Genomic DNA, 19,389 nt, shown 5'->3' with positions numbered 1-19,389 from the left:
ATGGGGAGAAGTAGAAATGCCTAAAAAATTAAAGCAGGTCCAATGAACAATTTGGTAGGTTGCATACTGAGGGTAAAGGACAGAGCAACTTGCAGGATGACTTCCTGGTATCTGGACTAGCCAGATGGGACTGTGGTTATTAAGATAAATGACAATAAAGGAAAAACTAAGGGGCAGAAAAATAATGTTTAGACATATTATATATTAAAAGTTTTGGAATAGATCCATATGCATTAATGTATTATTAACCACTCATTTAAAAATTATTTCCTTCTTATTCCAGGATTAAGCACAACTTTCATATATATATAAATATTGCTCCTTCCTCCTCTTGTGAAACTCTTTAATTACTCTGTGTGGGGTTAAAATTATTTAAAAAGTAACTATAACACCTTATAATATTTTATCTTTTAATGAATTACCATAACTATTTGAAGTATTAATATTTTAGATGAAAGAACAAATGAATATTTTTGAAAACGTCTGGCCATTTTCAATATTCTGATTATGTGAAATGAATTATTCATGTTCTTTCCAATAGATTTTTTTATGGTCAAAATTATTTTCCCCAATAAAATGATTCATTCACAGACAGAATAAAGTATGTATCATATATATCTCTGAGAAAAAGATATAACTGAATTATGAGTGACTTCATGTGAAAATAGCAGAAGAACCACTCAGCTAACTCAAAGATTGTGAAATAACAGTATGTGCATTCTTTTAAGCACAATGTTTTGGGTTGGTTTGTTATATAGCAAAAGTTAACTGATATGGAATTGTTTTTTTCATTACCTATTTCCTAAAATGGCCTATATAGAATCATTCTGGGTATTTCCTGATATTTTCTTTCTCTTATTTACATCCATCACACCTCTTCTGCAGTCTCTTGTTACTCTGCTCCCTAAATCTTAAAGAAGAAAAGTTTTTAAGAAGTTAAAAAATCAACTTATAAAATCAGTTGTATTACTATAAACTAGCAACAAACAACAAGAAAATTAAATTTAAATATTTTCAGTTGCAATAACCTCAACACACATAAAATACTTAGGAATAAATTTAAAACAAAAGACACATAGCTTCTATACTGAACATTACAAAACAGTGCTGAAAGAAATTAAAGAAGACCTGAATAAGTGGAGTGATATACCATGTTCATGGATTAGAAATTTTATTTATTTATTTTGAGAGAGAGAGACACAGAGAGCATAATTGGGGGAGGGGCAGAGAGAGAGGAAGAGAGGGAGAATCCCAAACAGGCTCCACGCACACTATCAGTGTGAAGAGCCTGATGCAAAAACTTGAACTCATGAAACTGTGAGATCATGACCTGAGCTGAAATCAAGAGTTGGATGCTCAACCAAACAAGCCACCCAGGCAGCGCTGGAAAACTCATGTTATTTAAATATAAATGGTCCCCAAACTGATCTATAGATTCAATGCAACCTCAGTCAAAATTTCAGCAGTATTTTAGGTGGAAATTGACAGGCTGTTTCTGAAGTGCAAGTAGAAACGCAAAGAACCTAAAACACTCAGAATATTTTTAGAAAAAAATGATAAAATTGGAGGACTTTCACTACTTAATTGCAAGACTTACTATCTATGATAATCAAGACAGTGTGGTACTAGCATAAGAATAAGTAAACACATCAGTGAAAAATAGTAAGAAGTCCAGAAAGAGATCTACACATTTAAGGCAAATTGATTTTTGAAATCGGTGTCAAGGGGCCTCTTAGAGAAAGAATAGTCTTTTCAAAAAATAATGCTGTATCAACTGGATATCCATGTGGAAACAAATAAACCTCAACTCCTATCTCATACTATATTCCCCAAATATTTCTAAATGGATCACAGACCTACAGATAAAGTTAACTCATAAAGCTTTTAGAAGAAAACAAGGAAGAAAATCTTGTGAACTTGGGCTGGAAAAAGATTTCTTTGACAGGATATAAAAAGCACTAACCACAAAAGAAACAAACTGGTAAACCAGATTTTATCAAAATTACAAACTCCTGTTCTTCAAAAGACATAATTAAGAAAATGAATAGGTAAGCCACAGACAGAGAAAATATTTGTAATACATACGTCTCACATAAGTCTGTATCCAGAATATATAAAACACTCTTACTCCTCAGAAGGAACATAAAAAAATTAAAAATTGGGCAAAAGGTCAAAACATATATTTCACAAATGTGTAGCGCATGAAAAATAGCATACAAAAGAAATGCTCAAAATCATTAGTCATTAAAGAAATGCAAATTAAAACAACAATGAAATACCATTATAAAGCCAATTGTTAAAATGGAAAAAGACTGAGCTATCAGGGGATGCCAAGCATGTGGAACAATGGGAACTTTTTATGTAGCTTCTATGAAGGTAAATAATACAATTACTTATAAAAATATTTAATAGTTCCTTATGAAATTAAACATGTACCTACTCTAAAGCTGCAGCAATTCTGCCCTTAAGTATTTATCACAAAGAAATGAAAAATACATCCACAGAATTATTTGTAGATGAATGCTCATATCAGCTTTATTCATAATACCGATCTGGAAAACAAATCATTGTATGTTCATAGCATGAAATACTACTCACTAAGAAAAACAAATGAACCTCTGATTGAGCAACATATGTATGAATTTAACAGAGATGCTGAGCAAAGGAACAGACACAAAAGGGTACCCTCTGTATAATTCCCAACCATATGAACTTCCAGAGGAGATAAAACTAGTCTAAGTGGAAAAAATAAATCAGAACTGTGGTTTCCTGGGGCAAGGGTGGAGTGGGCTCATGGGGACTTTGTGAAATGATAAGGAAATAACCTGTGTATTGACTGTGGTGCCAGTTTCAAAGGCATACCATTTGTGAAAATTCTTCAAAGTATACACTTAAAAATTATATGTTTTAATTTATTTAAATTATATCTCAATAAAATTTATTTTTTCAAGGAATGTTCGTGCCCCGAAGTAACAAAATGGGCACTTTAGAAAGTAAAGACTGTTTCTGTTTCTATATATATAGAAAGCCTTTTAGCATGATTGTCTATATACACATAGTCTTTGTTGACTTTTCAAGTTGAATACCCAAGTACCAAGTAGTAACAATGGTCATTATGTACTTAGTGCCTGCTATAAGCTAGAATCTCTGCCATACACTTACATTTAATCCACACAACAATCCTGCAAGGTAGGACTTACTATCTTTATTTCTGGTGGAGTAACTTAAGTCTCAGAATAAAGTAATTCGTCCAAGAACTACTTACTAGTAAATAGTAGAGGTAAGAGTTTCTCCAGGGACTGTCGGTCTCCATCACCCAGCTTCCTTCTACTATGTGCCACCTTCCAGTTGACTTGTATGTCACACCTATTCCAAAGCCATTTAACTACAGGCACTAAGTAAGTAGTCACTGCTCGTCTACTCATTTAGTTGGCCTGCCCACAATCTCCTTATCGTGTAACCTTTAATAAGCCAAATTTCTCCAATAATTAACACACTGAAAATCCCAAAAAATTGGAACTTACCTCCTTTCTACCTCACATGGCAAGAGTTTCATATAATGTATCATAGGATAGAGCTGGGTTCAAGGTCCAGCTCTGTCAGTTTTTAACGGAGCACGTTACTTAATCTCTCTAAGATTCAGCCCTTTATCCATTAAATCAAAGTATTAACAACTACTTTCACTGGGGTGTTGTGAGGATAAAATGAGGTAATGCCCTTAAGCATTATGCATTGTGCCAAAAACGTAGTTAATGACAAGAAATAGAAATGTGTCTTATTAATGAGAAGACAGGTATTGTCCTTTTAGAGAGGGTGCTTATTTTTCTTATTATTGCATATTTCCTTATTATTTCCTTCCTCTGCTAGGGAACAATTTAGCAAGTGTGGAAAGGCCCTGGGTAGTCAACTCAATCATTCCAGCACTGGCGATTCCTTAGCTGCGGATCGTTTTGATGTATATATTCATTTAAGATTTTTCACTTGATATTTACTATCTACATTTAATATTTTTCAATTGCCACTGTTACAGGCCCCTGTACTAATTACTTGCAAAAACTTACATAGACCAGGCACAATAGAGTATAAAAGATGGGTCAGTGTAGAAAAACCTGTCTGGTTCCCATACACATATCCCATAAACTGACAGTTTCACCACTCCTCAAAGAGTGGTCTTTGAGTGGTCAAACTGTCCAGAGGAGTGGAAAAACTATCCAGGGCCATTAGATGACCTGTAGGAGACACTACTCCCAAAGACTTTATGAATTTCAGTTTTTCTCTTTTTATCAGCTACCTTATGGAAGAAATTACTATGATCCATGAAACAGGAGAAAGGTACAAAAATAAAACAGGTAGAAGGCAAAAAAACCCCATGTTTACAACAATGTCCTAACTGTAACTAACTGGGTGTGCTTTAAGAGACTCCCACTGCTTTAAGAACCATTACATATAAAGCTTTGATTCTGTGCTTAAGGTGCTATATCATCAAGAGGAAGTAGATGGTTTAAATGAGTAGTATTCTAATAATAACAAAAAGAGAAAGAACTATGATTCTCAAAACTGATGTCAAGTACAATCAGGAAATAGGTTTTTTCCTTCATAGCCTCACCAAATCTTCCTTCCACTCTGCCTCTACTCTAAACATGCATAACACTCTCAAATGTTCTGAGATCTATTTCTTTGCAGGGGAGGAAAAAAAAAAACCCTCCATATAATTTGGATTAGGTTGTTAGTAATTTGTTGTCTTGTTCTTCCGGGCCCTAGGGTTAAGTTAAAACAGAGAGATGACTCATGGTCGGCTGCAATCATTGCATGTGATGGGCAAAGAAAGAGATGCCCGAGTTAAGCATAAATGTCCTCCTAACTTCTAACCCACCCTCTTAGAGGATCACACCCAGGTTATATGAAATTCAGTAACTTCCAGGGTTCTAGGATGATAGAATGCAGGAAGAGCTGAGGGGCAGCTAATAGACCAGGACATGGACTGAGGAGATTGGTGGGCTCTCCGTTAAAAACAGAAATGAGCCTAGTACACTACAGGGTGAGACAAAGAGTTGCTTCTTTGCCATTGGACAGTCCATCAGGCCCAGTCAAATCACTTGGACTTCACTCGTGGGCAGTTTTGCCAACTGGCTGACCCCTCATTTTTGTGGTCAATATAACCAAACTACTGTGAACTCTGGTTCAGTGAATTTCAAAGAGCCATTCTCCTATCATAAGTTCATCTCTTCTCGTTTTTCCATTTTGTTATAAAGACTACCATTATTTACTTAATCACATATGAATATGCAGAAAGACACTAGAATGAAATACTTTTCCATTCCCTAGGGTTAAGTTCCACATTTCCATTCCCTAGGTGGCCCAAGGGGATGGGTAACCAAACAAGATATATTTAAAATTCATAATTTCTGGAATTCTTCTACTCAGTCTGTTTACAGATTTTTTTTTTCAGTTCCGCCTTGACACACAGACAAGTGTGTACCAACTGTCTACTTTTTATATTTGGGTGAGCACCTGGAGGTGGTAATGTGGCATAAGACAAGAATGAGGAGAGAACACAAGCACACTGTGAACTTTAAGGCGAACTCTCTTCCATTTTACTCCAAGTCAAATGATTTCTAGCTCTTGATTTCACTCTTGTTACCCTTTCTGAACTACTTGTTAAAAATGTGCCTCTTATTCACCTCTCAAGACCCACCTTGTGTTGACGGCATACTTCCCTCTTTCCTCGTTTTCCCCTACGCACCTCCAAATTCCCACCTTCTTTATTTGATTCCCTGTGGTGCTTCCCAGGGACGTGGCCCCAAAGCACATAAGCGCATTCGTCTTTACCAAAGAACAAGTTTGATATGAGCTTCCTGAGCCCCAAACAAAAGAATTAATGCTCAGCCTGAGTTCTTTGACTATAGCATTAGTGTTCTGGCCTTGGTCATTCAACAGCACTGTTATATGGTTTGGGCTTCTTGCATAATTTTACTTTCCATTTATATGAATTATCCCAGAACTATAAATACAGTTAACAAACATGGTGTACATAGCTTTAGGGCAAATTCCACTTCTTGGTCAATGGGGCAAACAATATTTCTGTTTAAATTCTTGATATTGATCGGGTACCTGGCTGGCTCATTCAGTAGAGCAAGCGACTTTTGATTGCAGAGCAAGCGATTCTTGATTGAAGGGTTGTAAGTTTGAGCCCCATGTTGTTTGTAGAGATTACTTAAAAATGAAATCTTAAAAAAAATAAATTCTTGACTTTGATAGCCTAGAATAGAAAAAGAGGATTAGTATCATTTCAACATTCTTCTGCATATGGTATATGCCATATGCAGAACTGTCTACGAAAAGAAAGTACCAAGGTCAAAGTGGAACCAGGTATGGCTCTTAGCAAAACTAAAATGCTAAAGGTATTTTGATGTAGCTACCATTGTTGTTGTTGTTGTTGTTATTGTTGTTGTGATTGTCATTATTGTTATTATTTCAGTGTATAGAAGGAAGTGTGGTTTCTCCCATTTTGTGAATAATAGTTTTGTCATTGAACAGAGAGCACAATGTGTGGCTAGATTGTCTCCTATAGGGCTTGCACACACTTTACATTGTCCCCCATGTGGTAACCATATGTTTGTTTTCACCTGGCTGAGTCTTAAGTCACAGAGAGTTTAGAGAAAGTGGAAGAGAGAGAAAACTAAGTAAACATCTCATTAGGATGGGTGACAAAGGGTAATGTGTCTTCTCCCCTAAAGTACTATGTGTGTATTTTAAAGAAAATAAAAATAAATATTGAATACCAAAAATAAAGATTGCATACCACTACTGTTCTAGTTATTTATACTCTAGTTATTTATACTTGTACTGATAAGAATTTTTAAGTCTGTTAGAGCAAATTTGAAACAAATGATAACCCTCATTCAGCTATAAATTCTCCAAATGAGTGCATCAGTTGACATTCATTGAGTATTCATGAGTGTAAACCAGCATTATGATATATTACACTTCAGAGCATAAGTGTGTTCAAGAAATATTTGTAAAACAAAAATGTATACTGAATTTCAGTGAAGGGAAATCTATAAAAAGGGAAGATAGTCTGCAGACTCTAACTCACACATAAAATACATCCAATGTTTTAAAGTCCAACTAAAGGAGTAATTTAATGAAATATTAATAATCATAATGCAACATTATAGTGAATGAATTGAAAGTTGCTGGAATTACTTAGACACACAAAAATCAGCAGTTTTAAAGCTAGGAAAAACACTTGAGAGAGAATTTGGGTTAACCCTCGAGTCCTACAGATAACTAACAGCCAGGGAAAGTAAATCAGCTGTCCGAAGATACACAGCTTTTCTTATTTGAGCACCAGGATGGGAAACAAGAGTATTTTACTCAACATCCAGCATAAACTGTCTACCCTCCCATTAAGGGCTGCTCTGGTCTGCCAATCCGACGGTCACATCTCACAGAAAAGATCTTGCCTCAGCGATGTGTGGTCAACCACTGGCAGTTACGAGACTCTTTCCTGAGGAATAAGCTGTTCACGGGCAGATGAGAGATAATTACAAATTATACTCTCTCCCTTCCTGCTTCCCCCATCATTCGGCCTGTCCATCCAAATTATATACACCTGTTTCTTCTTTTAAATCCATCTTCTCTTAGGGGGGGGGGTTGGAGAAATTGAATAGTTTAAGCACTACAGAAAGTCTACAAAATGTCTCTGACTTTCAGAAAGAGATGCAGCACTGTTCGCCTGCCATCAGTGGGATTTCCACTTGCATTTTTGCCTTTATCATATAAGCAATAGACTTGCCAATCCACTGGGAAGCGTTCATCTGAAACTCTTTTGTAACCAAGGATGCTGTGCAGTCATGGGCAGAGCAAATCTAGCCTGACTCAAAAAGAACTAAACCCATCATGTTTGGTGCAGAGTCATGAGATCTGATTATCTGAGAGAACCAATCACAACCCCCTTCAGTGTCAGTCATGGTTCTTAAGTGGCAGATAACAGCAACTGACTCTGACCATGTCATAACAGCCACACACACACACACACAAACACACACACACACACACACACACACACACACACACACACACACACACTGGAAAAATGTAAGGAAAAGCTGAAGAATCAGTTCTTGGAAGGTACTGGCCTGAAACAGCTCAAGGGCAGTCTGTGTAGCAAGAAGTCATAGAAACTTTCTCCAGTAGTGGGAAGGGTGAATTCCAACATTTTTGACCCTTGTGTCCCCCTGCTCATAATCCAATTGTAGGGAGATGGTTTGATGAGCCAAGCTCGGATCTCACTGTCATTGCTCGAAGTGGCAAAACTCTCATGAATTCTCAGTAAGTCCCACCATGCAGTTGAGTAGGAGAGTTTTACCAAAGGAAAATACAGTTGCTCTTACCAGAAAATAAATAAATAAACAAATAAATAAACAAATAAATGAAGCAAGGAAGGAAGGAAGGATGGTAGGCATTCAAGTCAGCAGCTGTCCACCACATCATCAAAATGTGGTGATTAGGGGCACCTGGGTGGCTCAGCCGGTTGAGTGTTTGACTTCAGCTCAGGTCATGATCTCGTGGCTTGTGAGTTCGAGCCCTGCATCTGGCTCTGTGCTGACAGCTCAGAGCCTGGAGCCTGCTTCAGATTCTCATTCTCTCTCTCTCTCTCTCTCTCTCTCTGCTCCCTGCCCCACCCCCCAACTCATGCTCTGTCTCTCTCTCTCAAAAATAAATAAACATTAAAAATTTTTTTAAATGTGGTGGTTAAATACAGAGAGACAGAGACCAACAGTGACAGACGAATAATGAAGTATATGTAGACAACATCTCAATGATGAGACCAATAAAAAGGTTATTAAAGCCTGGTTTTGAGTCACAGCTTTCAATCAGGCTGGTTAAAGATTCTTTTTTTTTTTTCATTGAATGCTTCCAACACTACCTAAACCCTTCCTCCTATGTGAATAACTGCTCCATGAAACATCTCTTTCCAGGGGGCATTACATACCTCCAACCCATCTTCCACCCATTCTTGCCTGGCCACTCCTACTCCCTTGTCCTTACCAGAATCTGAACCCCAAGGCTGTTTCTTCAGCACCCCCTTTGTTTACACTGGAAGATCAAACAAACACCATAGGGTGTTTTATGGGACTTTTCAGCATTTAACAAACAGTAATTTAATTATAAATTCCAAAGTCAATCCTCCTAAATAGTCGTACAAAGAGAAAAGTCAGATAAAATGCTTCTTTGAAGCTGCCTTCTGAGTGCTGTAGCTCACTTTGCTGAAATATTCTGGGAGACACTGTCCAGAAGAAGGATGGTTCTTCATTCCCACTCACAGTACAAATCAGGCCGGCATTTTGAAAAAGAGACAGGTTTATTCATCCCTTCAGCGTTAGATGGCTTGGTTCCCTGCAAAATTTCACTTTTGGTTATTAAAATATTCACTGTAGGAAACAAATTTGTAACCCATTTCTCATATTACCTACACACAGAAAAACAAAATCTGATATCTCAGGGTTTATTTGCCGAGGGCGCTTCCCATAAAAGCGAGTGAGTATGCATTGGGAAATTTGTCTGGTTAACTCCTTATGGATAAACGTTAGTCACAATCGTCCCTCCCCGCCCCCTCTTCCCCCGACTCTCTCGCCCCCAGCACCCTCCCCACCTCCCGACTTCCCGCCTCTCCAGGGCTGGTGACCTAATAGCATTTTTCTTCGTGCATATTTTGGCGTCGCCCCACGGCCTGGCTGCCTTCGCCTGTCTGAGTCTTTTGAAATTCCTGCATGTTCGCCCCAGATTAAGCCGAGTGTGTCTCAGGATGTGTGTTCCGTTTTGTTCTTTCCCCTTAACGCTGCCTGTGCAACGTGTCTGGGGGGAGGAGGACAGGACGGGGAGGGAGGGGCAGAGGCGAGGAGCTGTCCGCCTCGCACGTTTCCAATCGCATTACGTGAACAAATAGCGGAGGGGCTGCCGGGCCAGAACTGCTTGTGTAACTTTGCAAACGTGCCAGAAAGTTTAAAATCTCTCCTCCTTCCTTCACTCCAGACGCTGCCCGCTCGCCGGGGCCGCCGCGCCGCTCCCCGTCGCCTTCCAGAAAGAAGGACTGGGAAAGAGGAGCCGGGCGGGTGCCACGTCCCGGCAGCCGCCTGTACCGGACGAGGGTCTGCAGCCCACCCTTGGCGTCGCTTGCTGGGGACTGAGTTACCCGCGCTGCGCCCGCCTCCCCGGTTGGAGAGTTGTCCCTCTCTCTCACGTTTGGGCCCCGTTTTTCTGGTCTCCGAGCTACGTCCTCCCGGAGTGGGGACAATCGGGCAAAGCGAGCGATGCGCTTCGCCTGGACCGCGCTCGTGCTCGGGCCGCTGCAGCTCTGCGCGCTCCTGCGCTGCGCCCAGCCGGCCGCCAGCCAGCAACAGCCCCCTCGCCAGCCGCCGGCGGCCCCGGCCGCCTGGCGCCAGCGGATCCAATGGGAGAACAACGGGCAGGTGTTCAGCCTGCTGAGCCTGGGCTCGCAGTACCAGCCGCAGCGCCGAAGGGACCCGGGCGCCACCGCCCCGGGCGCTGCCAACGCCGCCGTCCCGCAGCCGCGCACGCCCATCCTGCTGCTTCGCAACCGCACGGCCGCAGCACGGGAGCGGATCCCGGGCTCGTCGGGGGCCACCGGCCGACCCCGACCCGCCGCTCGCCACTGGTTCCAAGCCGGCTACTCGCCGTCCGGGGCCCGCGACGCTGGGGACTCGCGCGACGGCAATGGGACGGAGCCAGGAGAACGCCCGGCGCTCAGTAACCTGCGGCCGCCTAGCCGCGTAGACGGCATGGTGGGCGACGACCCCTACAACCCCTACAAGTACACCGACGACAACCCTTATTACAACTACTACGACACGTACGAAAGGCCCCGACCTGGGAGCAGGTACCGGCCCGGATACGGTACCGGCTACTTCCAGTACGGTAAGCACCCCCAAGTCGCCCGAAGCAGCCGGGCACCCCTTCCCCAATTCTGGCTCCCCGACGTGGCTGCCTGGGCGCGGCAGGCCTGAGTCCCGCAGATCCGATCCCTCCCCCTGCGCCTGCAGAGGCAGCCCTGGAATCTGGTGCAAACCGCACTCCCGGCCCCTCCTGCTTTCTTTCCACTTTGCTTTGCAGCCCAGGGCGTCCCGTTCTCCTGCTACCCGCAGCCCGGTTGGGTGAAGGGTGAAGGGTAAGGGACATGGAGGGACCCAAAGCCAGGGGGTGGGGGTGGGGGGCTGGGTTGTCTCAATGCTACCTCTCCCCCTGCCCCCCGCCCCCAATCGCCTGGTGACGTTTAGGTCTCCCGGACCTGGTGCCAGACCCATACTACATCCAGGCTTCCACGTACGTGCAGAAGATGTCCATGTACAACCTGAGATGCGCCGCGGAGGAAAACTGCTTGGCCAGGTACCGACAAGGATCTCCTCGGCCTGGCTACATGCACCCGTCTTGGTTCAGGCGCTGCTCGTTCAGGCGCTGCTCGAATGCCTGGTTCCCACAGCTCTTGTTCCATGAAGACAAGAGTTGGGCAATGGGGCAAGTGGAATGTGGAATGTGGTCTGCTGGGCATGCTGACCTGGATGGAGAGTGTTTAACATTTTGAAGATGTCTGTGGGTTCTTCTGTCTTTCAAACTCTGCCACAAATCAGGGAGGTGGAGCAAACCCTTACGGTGGAGAGTTGGGATCTCATGATCTTTTTCCAAGATCTTCATACTTTGGAGCTAAAGAACTGTACAATAAGGTGGAAAAAAATATTGTAATGGAAGATCTTGTTAATATCCCCTTAAAAAACCGAGGGCTAACTTGCCAGTGTGGCAGCCCTCAGAGCAAAGCTTCGGTTTTCTTCTTTTGTTTAAGGCCACAGTTTAGCTTCGTTGTTTTGGTATTACTTCAGCCAGAATAAGCCCGAGCAAGAGCTTTGTTTTTGAATCCGTCCTAAAATAAAATCATAGCAATTTGGGGAATGGAATCCTCTGACTTTGCCGCTGGGAAACCAGCAGAGGGAGCAAACGATGTTTTGATAGGTCTCATAAAAAAACTGTTCAAGTGCAAAGTGAAAATATTCAGTAGTATTTGAATATATATCCACACAACATATATTAGAAGGAGCAAAGTAATGTTGATCTGTTCAGCTGGATCTTTCTCCCACTTTGACCCTCTGTAACTGTCAGGAGGAAGGAAGAGAAGAAAGCCAAAGTTACCATTTTCATTCCTGAGTCTCGCATCACTTACTTCGCTGCTCTCCCTATGATATTATTACAGTCATGCCATTGTTTTGCAGATAGCAAAGTTACAAAATTATTTATCTAATCTGGGTGTATGCTTTTAGAATTATTTCCTCACTTTAAGAAGAAACAATGTTAAATTCAAAGTTCTTTAAAAAAATTTTTTTTAAGTTTATTTATTTATTTTGAGAAAGAGAACAAGCAGGGGAGGGGTAGAGAGAGAGGGAGAGAGAAAATCCCAAGCAGGCTCGGTGGGGTCAGCATAGAGCCCGATGTGGGGCTTGAACTTAAGAACCATGAGATCATGAGCTGAGCAGAAACCAAAAGTCGGACGCTTAACCTACTTAGCCACCCAGGTACCCCAAAATTCAAAGTTCTTAATAAGGGCATACTTTTTTCTTTTTTTTTTTTTCTTTTTTTTTTTTTTTAATTTGCAATCATTCTACTCATTCATGTGGTTCAACAAGAACTGATTACAAATACAGAATTTACTGATCGCGCATACACATTTAATGCTGATTTTGTTACTTTTTTTTTCACTTTTTAACTGCAGATGTCCCTAGTTGTCATGCATTTACTCATTCCACAAACATTCACAACTGAGATCGGGCCACTTGCCAGGCACCATTCTGGGACCCAGGGATTCAGCAGTAAACAAAATAAGCAAAATACGCTGGGCTTTTGCAACTGATAGTCTAGTGGGGGGTGGGAGGCAGTCGCCATTATAAACTGGAAAGGTTTTGCTTGTACTTTGTCTTGAGTTAATATCCTGTGGAAATTAAAGTGCTTCCTTTTTCAAAATCACAGCTCAGCATACCGGGCAGATGTCAGAGATTATGATCACAGGGTGTTGCTGCGATTCCCCCAAAGAGTGAAAAACCAAGGGACGTCAGATTTCTTACCAAGCCGACCAAGATACTCCTGGGAGTGGCACAGCTGTCACCAGTAAGTGGATGGGCCTCCTGTCACCAGTAAGTGGGCGGGCCTCCTGTCACCAGTAAGTGGACGGGCCTCCTAGGTACTTGTGAGTTGTTTTTTCCTTTTTCAGGTGGTCCTGGAGGTGAAAAATGCCAAGGTTTAGTTTTTATAGAAGAGGGAGAACACTGCTGTTGGGTATTTTACATTTAGAATTTTCTCTGTGTAATGTGACATCATCAAGGGAATCTGTATTTAAGAAAATACATTAGCTACAAGATTCTTTTATCTTTTAAAATGGAAACTCTAAGTCCAGCTGATTAAAACTGCTATAGGATACAACAGTGGGCTTCATGAGAATTTTATTCCAACATACTACAGGTAAGATTTCTAAAAACAACAATAACAACAACAACAAAAAACTTGTTAACAACAGCCAAGATCATCTACAGTGAGATAACATTTCAGAAAGACTGCAAGTTGTTAGTAGAAGGATTTATATGCCAATTGCAAAGAAAGAGATGATTATACTCCATGAGGTGACAAGGACTGACCTCTGTTTTACAAGGCCTGTATCAAACCCAGGGTAAATGCCAGTTCTGTCCTGAATTTAAAGATCCTTACATTAGGCAATTCTATAATTCGCCTTGGTAACTTGCCCAGGTATTTAATGACAGGAAATCCTGAAGGATGCCCCTTAAACCTTCTGCAATTTGAACGTTTTTTTTTTTTCTCGTTCCTTCCTTCTGTGAGAAGATAAACAGCTCAGCACCTTTCCTTTAACAAGATGAGAAAAACAGATATGAACACCCAATTTTCTGATCAAGTAGAATTATTTTATTTATAAATAAAAGTTTACACTAGTTAAATAACAGTGGTGGGGAAAACACACCATTATTTCTCCTTTGTATTTGAGTAAAGGTTTTAAATACGTGAGAACTCACTTTTTTAAAAACTCACAGAAACCTCCCAAGAGTGCTCTTCTTTTATTTGGAATGAAACATGAGTACTGGCAGCCAAAAGAAATATACTAGAGAGCATATGGCAAGGTCTACTTAAACACAGATAGTTTAATGTCTATTTCTATTAAATATTCAAAGATGAAACAGGGTATAATAGGAAAGCAAAATGCTCAAAATAAGTCTGTTTTTCCTAAAAGCAAAGTTAGATCGCTGTCCCTGGGGTGGGGAGGGAAAGCTAGCATGAATCTGGCTTTAAGATAAACTTGATCTTGGGGTGCCTGGGTGGCTCAGTCAGTTAAGTGTTGGACTTCAGCTCAGGTCATGATCTCATGGTTCGTGGGTTCGAGCCCCACGTCAGGCTCTGTGCTGACAGCTCAGAGCCTGGAGCCTGCTCCACATTCTGTCTCTGTCTCTCTCTGCCCACCCCCCCCCCCCACTCGCACTCTGTCTCTCTCTCTCGAAAATAAACATTAAAAAAAAGAGGTAAACTTTATTTCAATTTCTATGAGTTTCTTTTTTTTAAGTTTATTTACTGTGAGAAAGAGAGAGAGAGAGAGAGAGAGAGACAGAGAATCCCAAGCAGGCTCTGCACTGTCAGTGCAGATCCTGACATGGGGCTCACAAAATGTGAGATCAGAGTCGGATGCTCAACCCACTAAGCCACCCAGGCACCCCAAACTTGATCTCAATTTTAATGAGAAAACAAGTGTGGGAGGCAGTGGGGAATTCGTCTAAAATCCTCATGGCTTTCTCTGTATGTTCTGTCTCTGTGTTGTGTGGGACATCAGACATTACCACAGCATGGATGAATTCAGCCACTATGACCTACTTGATGCCAGTACCCAGAGGAGGGTGGCTGAAGGCCACAAAGCGAGTTTCTGTCTTGAGGACACCTCCTGTGACTATGGCTACCACAGGCGATTTGCATGTACTGCCCACACACAGGTAGGTTGGCTGCCTGAAATCGGGAACCCACAGGGGGTCATCTGGTCAGGATGGAAAATAATTGGGAAAAGGAAACTGGTGGCTTGGTGATCTGAGTTATTCTTAAAGCATTTCCTCATCACAGAAGGTCAATGTGCATAATCGCTATGCTCCACGATGAAAAGTAGTGGTTTAGCCTCTGAAAAAAGCCAAATGGTTTCCAGTATCTGCACTCATTCTGTATTCTGTAACTGGCTTGGTAAGTAACTGTGGAAAAGACACCTCTGTGTTCTCCCCTTCAAAACCATTCCTCCCTCCACCTATTAAGTTAGCGACAGAATGGTGATTGGGGCTCGCCAACAAAGAGAATCCTGTTTCTTGAAAAGCTCCTCAAAATCAGTCTCTTTTAAGCATGAAAATAAGAATAGAAGGACACAGTTTCTTTCTCCACGCATATATATTTAAACCTACAGTATAATTGATGTCAGATGTTCCTTGGATGGATTTTTAAAAATAGTGCTGACCTCAGCAGTGTGTATGCCTTATAACGGGAAAATGTGTGTCAGTTAAAAGCCAGGCCAGTATTTCCATAAGAAGCCCTCATTTGTAAAAGGACATTATAATTTTACTCTAGCCGGAATCTTGGCAAGGAGTAGAGAATGTACATCAGGCAGGGCACAAAGGGATGAGCAGCTGGTATCTTGGGGAGTAAATTCTAGGGCTGTGGCAGGAAGCTTTTTGGTGACCTAAATGTCACCACTGTTTCTTTCTCTGAGCTTAAAACACCATAGCAATTGGAGGGGGCAAAAGGTTCAATTCTACATGCCCTGGAGGCGCACTTATTGTTCAAATAAAAGATGTAACCTACCCACACATTACACATATGTGGGCAGAGAGGTTCCCTTTTCATTCGGCAATCTCCGGCCCCACAGTAGCCGCCTGCCTGTGCACGGCACCTGGAGTTTATTCCCTCCATGTAGGAAAAGAGGCGCTCTGGAAAGCTCTCTGTCGAAATATCTGAATTTAGGTCTGTAGGTATTTATAAGACTTCTAGTCTTCCAACTCCTTGGGGTGACCCCATTTCATTACTTATGGTAGCTTTCTTATCAGTTACTTTCCATGTTGTATGTCCTGTTTAAACACTGTTCACCAGGTCTTGTATTACAAGTGATTTTTGTATTCGTGTTTTTCACTAGACTGATGTTTCTTCAACACAGACTTTATTTAAAGGGGAAAAAAAAATTCTGACAAAGCCCCAATGATAACTTAGACTAGTTGTATTTTAATGTAGTTTAAACGTACCCAAACATAAAAATAGATATAACTTCCTTATATCTATACTTTCATCTAACTCGTAAGTTCTTAGATAATAAATTTACATGTTCAACACACATGAAACTAGAAACAGTTAAATTAACTTCATTAATTTAATGTAACCAATGGTTCTCTTTTGCTAAAACCAAACAGTGAATTTAGACAATGTTGGCTAAGGTTCTGCATTTCATTTGTGTTTATAGTTTGACTTTGAATATGTGAAATGCCTGTTTGTTTGTTTTTTTAATGGCCTTAAAAATTCCTGTTCTTGGTGTGCTAGTTCAAATAATCAAAGTTAATCACTTAAATTCTGCCAGCTGATGTACCAGTTTCAGAGCTCTTAAAGCTCTTTTGGTAACAAGGTGATCTTAAGCACCAAAGAAATTTTGGGTGCTGAAATTCAGTGGCAACAGTGAGTTAAAATGATTCCAACATATGCTTTAAAATTTACTTTAGTATTCGGATGAAAATACAACAGTTAAATCTTCTCAAGAAGGGGCTAATTGCATCAAGAATATACCTATGCACTCCAATTTGAACAGGTTTCCCTAGACTGTAACATTCTGGAGAGCAAGGACTGTATCTTATTGGAATTCTCCTCCTCCAGGCCTGTAGAAGGCACTCATTTCCTCATTGAAGTGAATATCTTAGCAACTCGAGTGATGTGGTATTCATTCATTGAGGCATACATTCATCCCTTTAATTTAATAAAATATTTCATTGACAATGTGAGAGAGAGGGAGGGAGAGAGAGAGACAGAGAGAGAGAGAGAGAGAATGAATAATGTGCTGGTTAAGAATAGGGATCCTGGACTCCTGAATGCCTAAACTCAAAACCATCTCAGCCACTTACCAGCTATATATCCTTGAGTGACTTAACTGACCTTACAGTGCCTCATGTTCCTCATCTGTAAAATGGGGATAATAACAGCTCCTGTCCTCCTGTAGTTGTGAACATTGAATTTATAGATGTAACATGTTTTAGATTGGTCCTGGCACATGATACATACTTCATAAATGTTAGCTACTCAAAAATGCAACATAGACACTACCCTAAAGGAGCTTCTAATCTCTAGTGAGACATATTGTTATACAGTACAATTATAATGTAGAGCATGAGAGCACAAACACTATAAAATCCGGGCACTCAGAGTGAAGGAGAGTAATTCCAAGAGAGACTGGAAAGGCTAGTTGAGCTGAGGATGTGTGAGTTAAGGGGATTATTACATGGCCTTTATCGCTGAACTGGTGATATTCTAGAATTTTGGTGGAGGCCTGTCCTGTCACTTAGAGTGTATTTATCACTGGTAACTGATGACACGTGCAAGAAGCTAGATGTACTACTACTTATATTAGTCCTGTGTTTTTTTAGCTGGAGGTTCTATAAGGCTGGGTAATATATACTTCTCAAAGGAAATGTGATAGAAGTATAGCTTTATGTCAAACTCTTGTAAGTACTCACTTAAAATTTAATTTGCAACTACTAAACACATTCTTTAACATGTTCTAACCTTATACCATCTTTTAAAATAATCTTTAAATTTTCTTTCTTCTAGGGGTTGAGTCCTGGCTGCTATGATACCTATAACGCAGACATAGACTGCCAATGGATTGATATTACAGATGTAAAGCCTGGAAACTACATTCTAAAGGTAGAGAGACCTTTGAAAATAGAAACCTGCAATTTATTTTGATTGCAACTCAATGGACCTCCCCTTCTGAATCCAATGTTAGATAATCACAACCCTGCAAGCAATTATATATCTCATAGGAATATTTCTTTAAAAAGTGTTTTTTTTTTTTTTTTGAAGTTTATTTGAGAGAGAGACAGAGAGAGACAGACAGTCTGGTAGGGGCAGAGAGAGACAGAGGGAGACAGAGGGAGAGAGGGGGAGGGAGGGAGGGGGAGAGGGAGAGGGAGAGAGGGAGAGAGGGAGAGAGGGAGAGAGAGAGAGAGAGAGAGAGAGAGAGAGAGAGAGAGAGAGTCCCAAGCAGGCTCCACACTATCAGCACAGAGCCTGATGTGGGACTCAAACTCACAAACTGTGAGACCATGACCTAAGTGGAAATCAAGAGTTGGACGATTAATCAACTGAGCCACCCAGGCACCCCAAAATATTTCTTTTTTTAAATGTTTATTTTTGAGAGAGAGCAAGAGAGCGAGAGAGAGAGAGGGAGCGAAAGTGAGTGAGCAGGGGAGTGGGAGACAGAATCCAAAGCAGCCTCCAGCCTCTGAGCTGTCAGCACAGAACCCAACATGGGGCTGGAACCCTGAGCCCCAAAGTCTGACCCTTAACCAACTGAGCCACCTAGGCATACGGAAATATTTCTAAACCAACATACGTATATGAAAAAGTTATTTTAAGAACTTCAGTGAAAAATATATGGCCGCCTTCTGTAACTTCTCCAGAGTTTTACCACTTGCCTCACTTTTTAACCCCCCACCCTGCTTGATGAAGTTGATGCATTTCCTTGTTGTAGCCTTGTGGAAATAGGAAGCTATTAACCAGCAAACACTGCTGATGAAATCTGAAACACGGATGATATTTACATTGCCTAGGTCAGCGTGAACCCCAGCTACCTGGTGCCGGAATCAGACTATTCTAACAATGTCGTGCGCTGTGAAATCCGCTACACGGGACACCATGCGTATGCCTCGGGCTGCACAATTTCACCGTGAGTCCTAACTGCCTAGCTTAGTTGATTCTGTTCTCAAAGCGTTTTAGCTCAGTGACAGGCATTATACATGTGTCTCTTTCTACTACTACCGCAGCTTGCCTGGAAAGCAGTCTGTGCTATCCCGTGATTAGGGTTGATCTTCCTTTAATGATGGTGGAGAAGGGGGAGGGCAGATGTCCTCTGGTTTTTATCATCCTAAAGCTGAGTTTGCAGGACAGGATATACACACAGAACAGACTGTTTTCCCGCAAAGCCCCTGGGGCGGATGAATATGTAAAACAGGCCGTATGCAGTGTGGGTGACCTTGGGGGATCCCAAACAGTTGGATTTCCTCAATCTTCACCAGAGTCCATGAAGCAGCCCTGAAG

At 41.3% G+C, this 19,389-nt stretch overlaps 1 protein-coding gene across 1 annotated transcript; it reads left to right on the top strand.

Moving 5' to 3' along the window:
- Positions 1-10,316: 10,316 nt before the first annotated feature.
- LOX (lysyl oxidase) lies at positions 10,317-19,022 on the top strand. The gene is made up of 6 exons (XM_047093576.1): positions 10,317-10,941; positions 11,301-11,409; positions 13,036-13,173; positions 14,894-15,050; positions 17,899-17,994; positions 18,903-19,022. Exons 1-6 carry the CDS (start codon positions 10,317-10,319, stop codon positions 19,020-19,022), a joined length of 1,245 nt encoding a protein of 414 aa, XP_046949532.1.
- Positions 19,023-19,389: the final 367 nt, after the last annotated feature.

This window comes from Lynx rufus, unplaced genomic scaffold, assembly GCF_022079265.1.
Source record: "Lynx rufus isolate CCGP_SWC_20201006 ecotype Redwood Valley unplaced genomic scaffold, mLynRuf1.p SCAF_1, whole genome shotgun sequence".
In the NCBI taxonomy this organism is placed as follows: Eukaryota; Metazoa; Chordata; class Mammalia; order Carnivora; family Felidae; genus Lynx; species Lynx rufus.
Note: the sequence above shows the minus strand (reverse complement) of the source record. Positions and strands in the feature narration are given on the sequence as shown.

Coding starts and splice junctions, on each gene's coding strand:
- LOX (XM_047093576.1), top strand. CDS start 10,317: ATGCGCTTCGCCTGGACCGCGCTCGTGCTCGGGCCGCTGCAGCTCTGC. Junction 13,174..14,893: donor GAGTGGCACAGCTGTCACCA/GTAAGTGGATGG, acceptor GTGGGACATCAG/ACATTACCACAGCATGGATG. Junction 17,995..18,902: donor CTGGAAACTACATTCTAAAG/GTAGAGAGACCT, acceptor TACATTGCCTAG/GTCAGCGTGAACCCCAGCTA.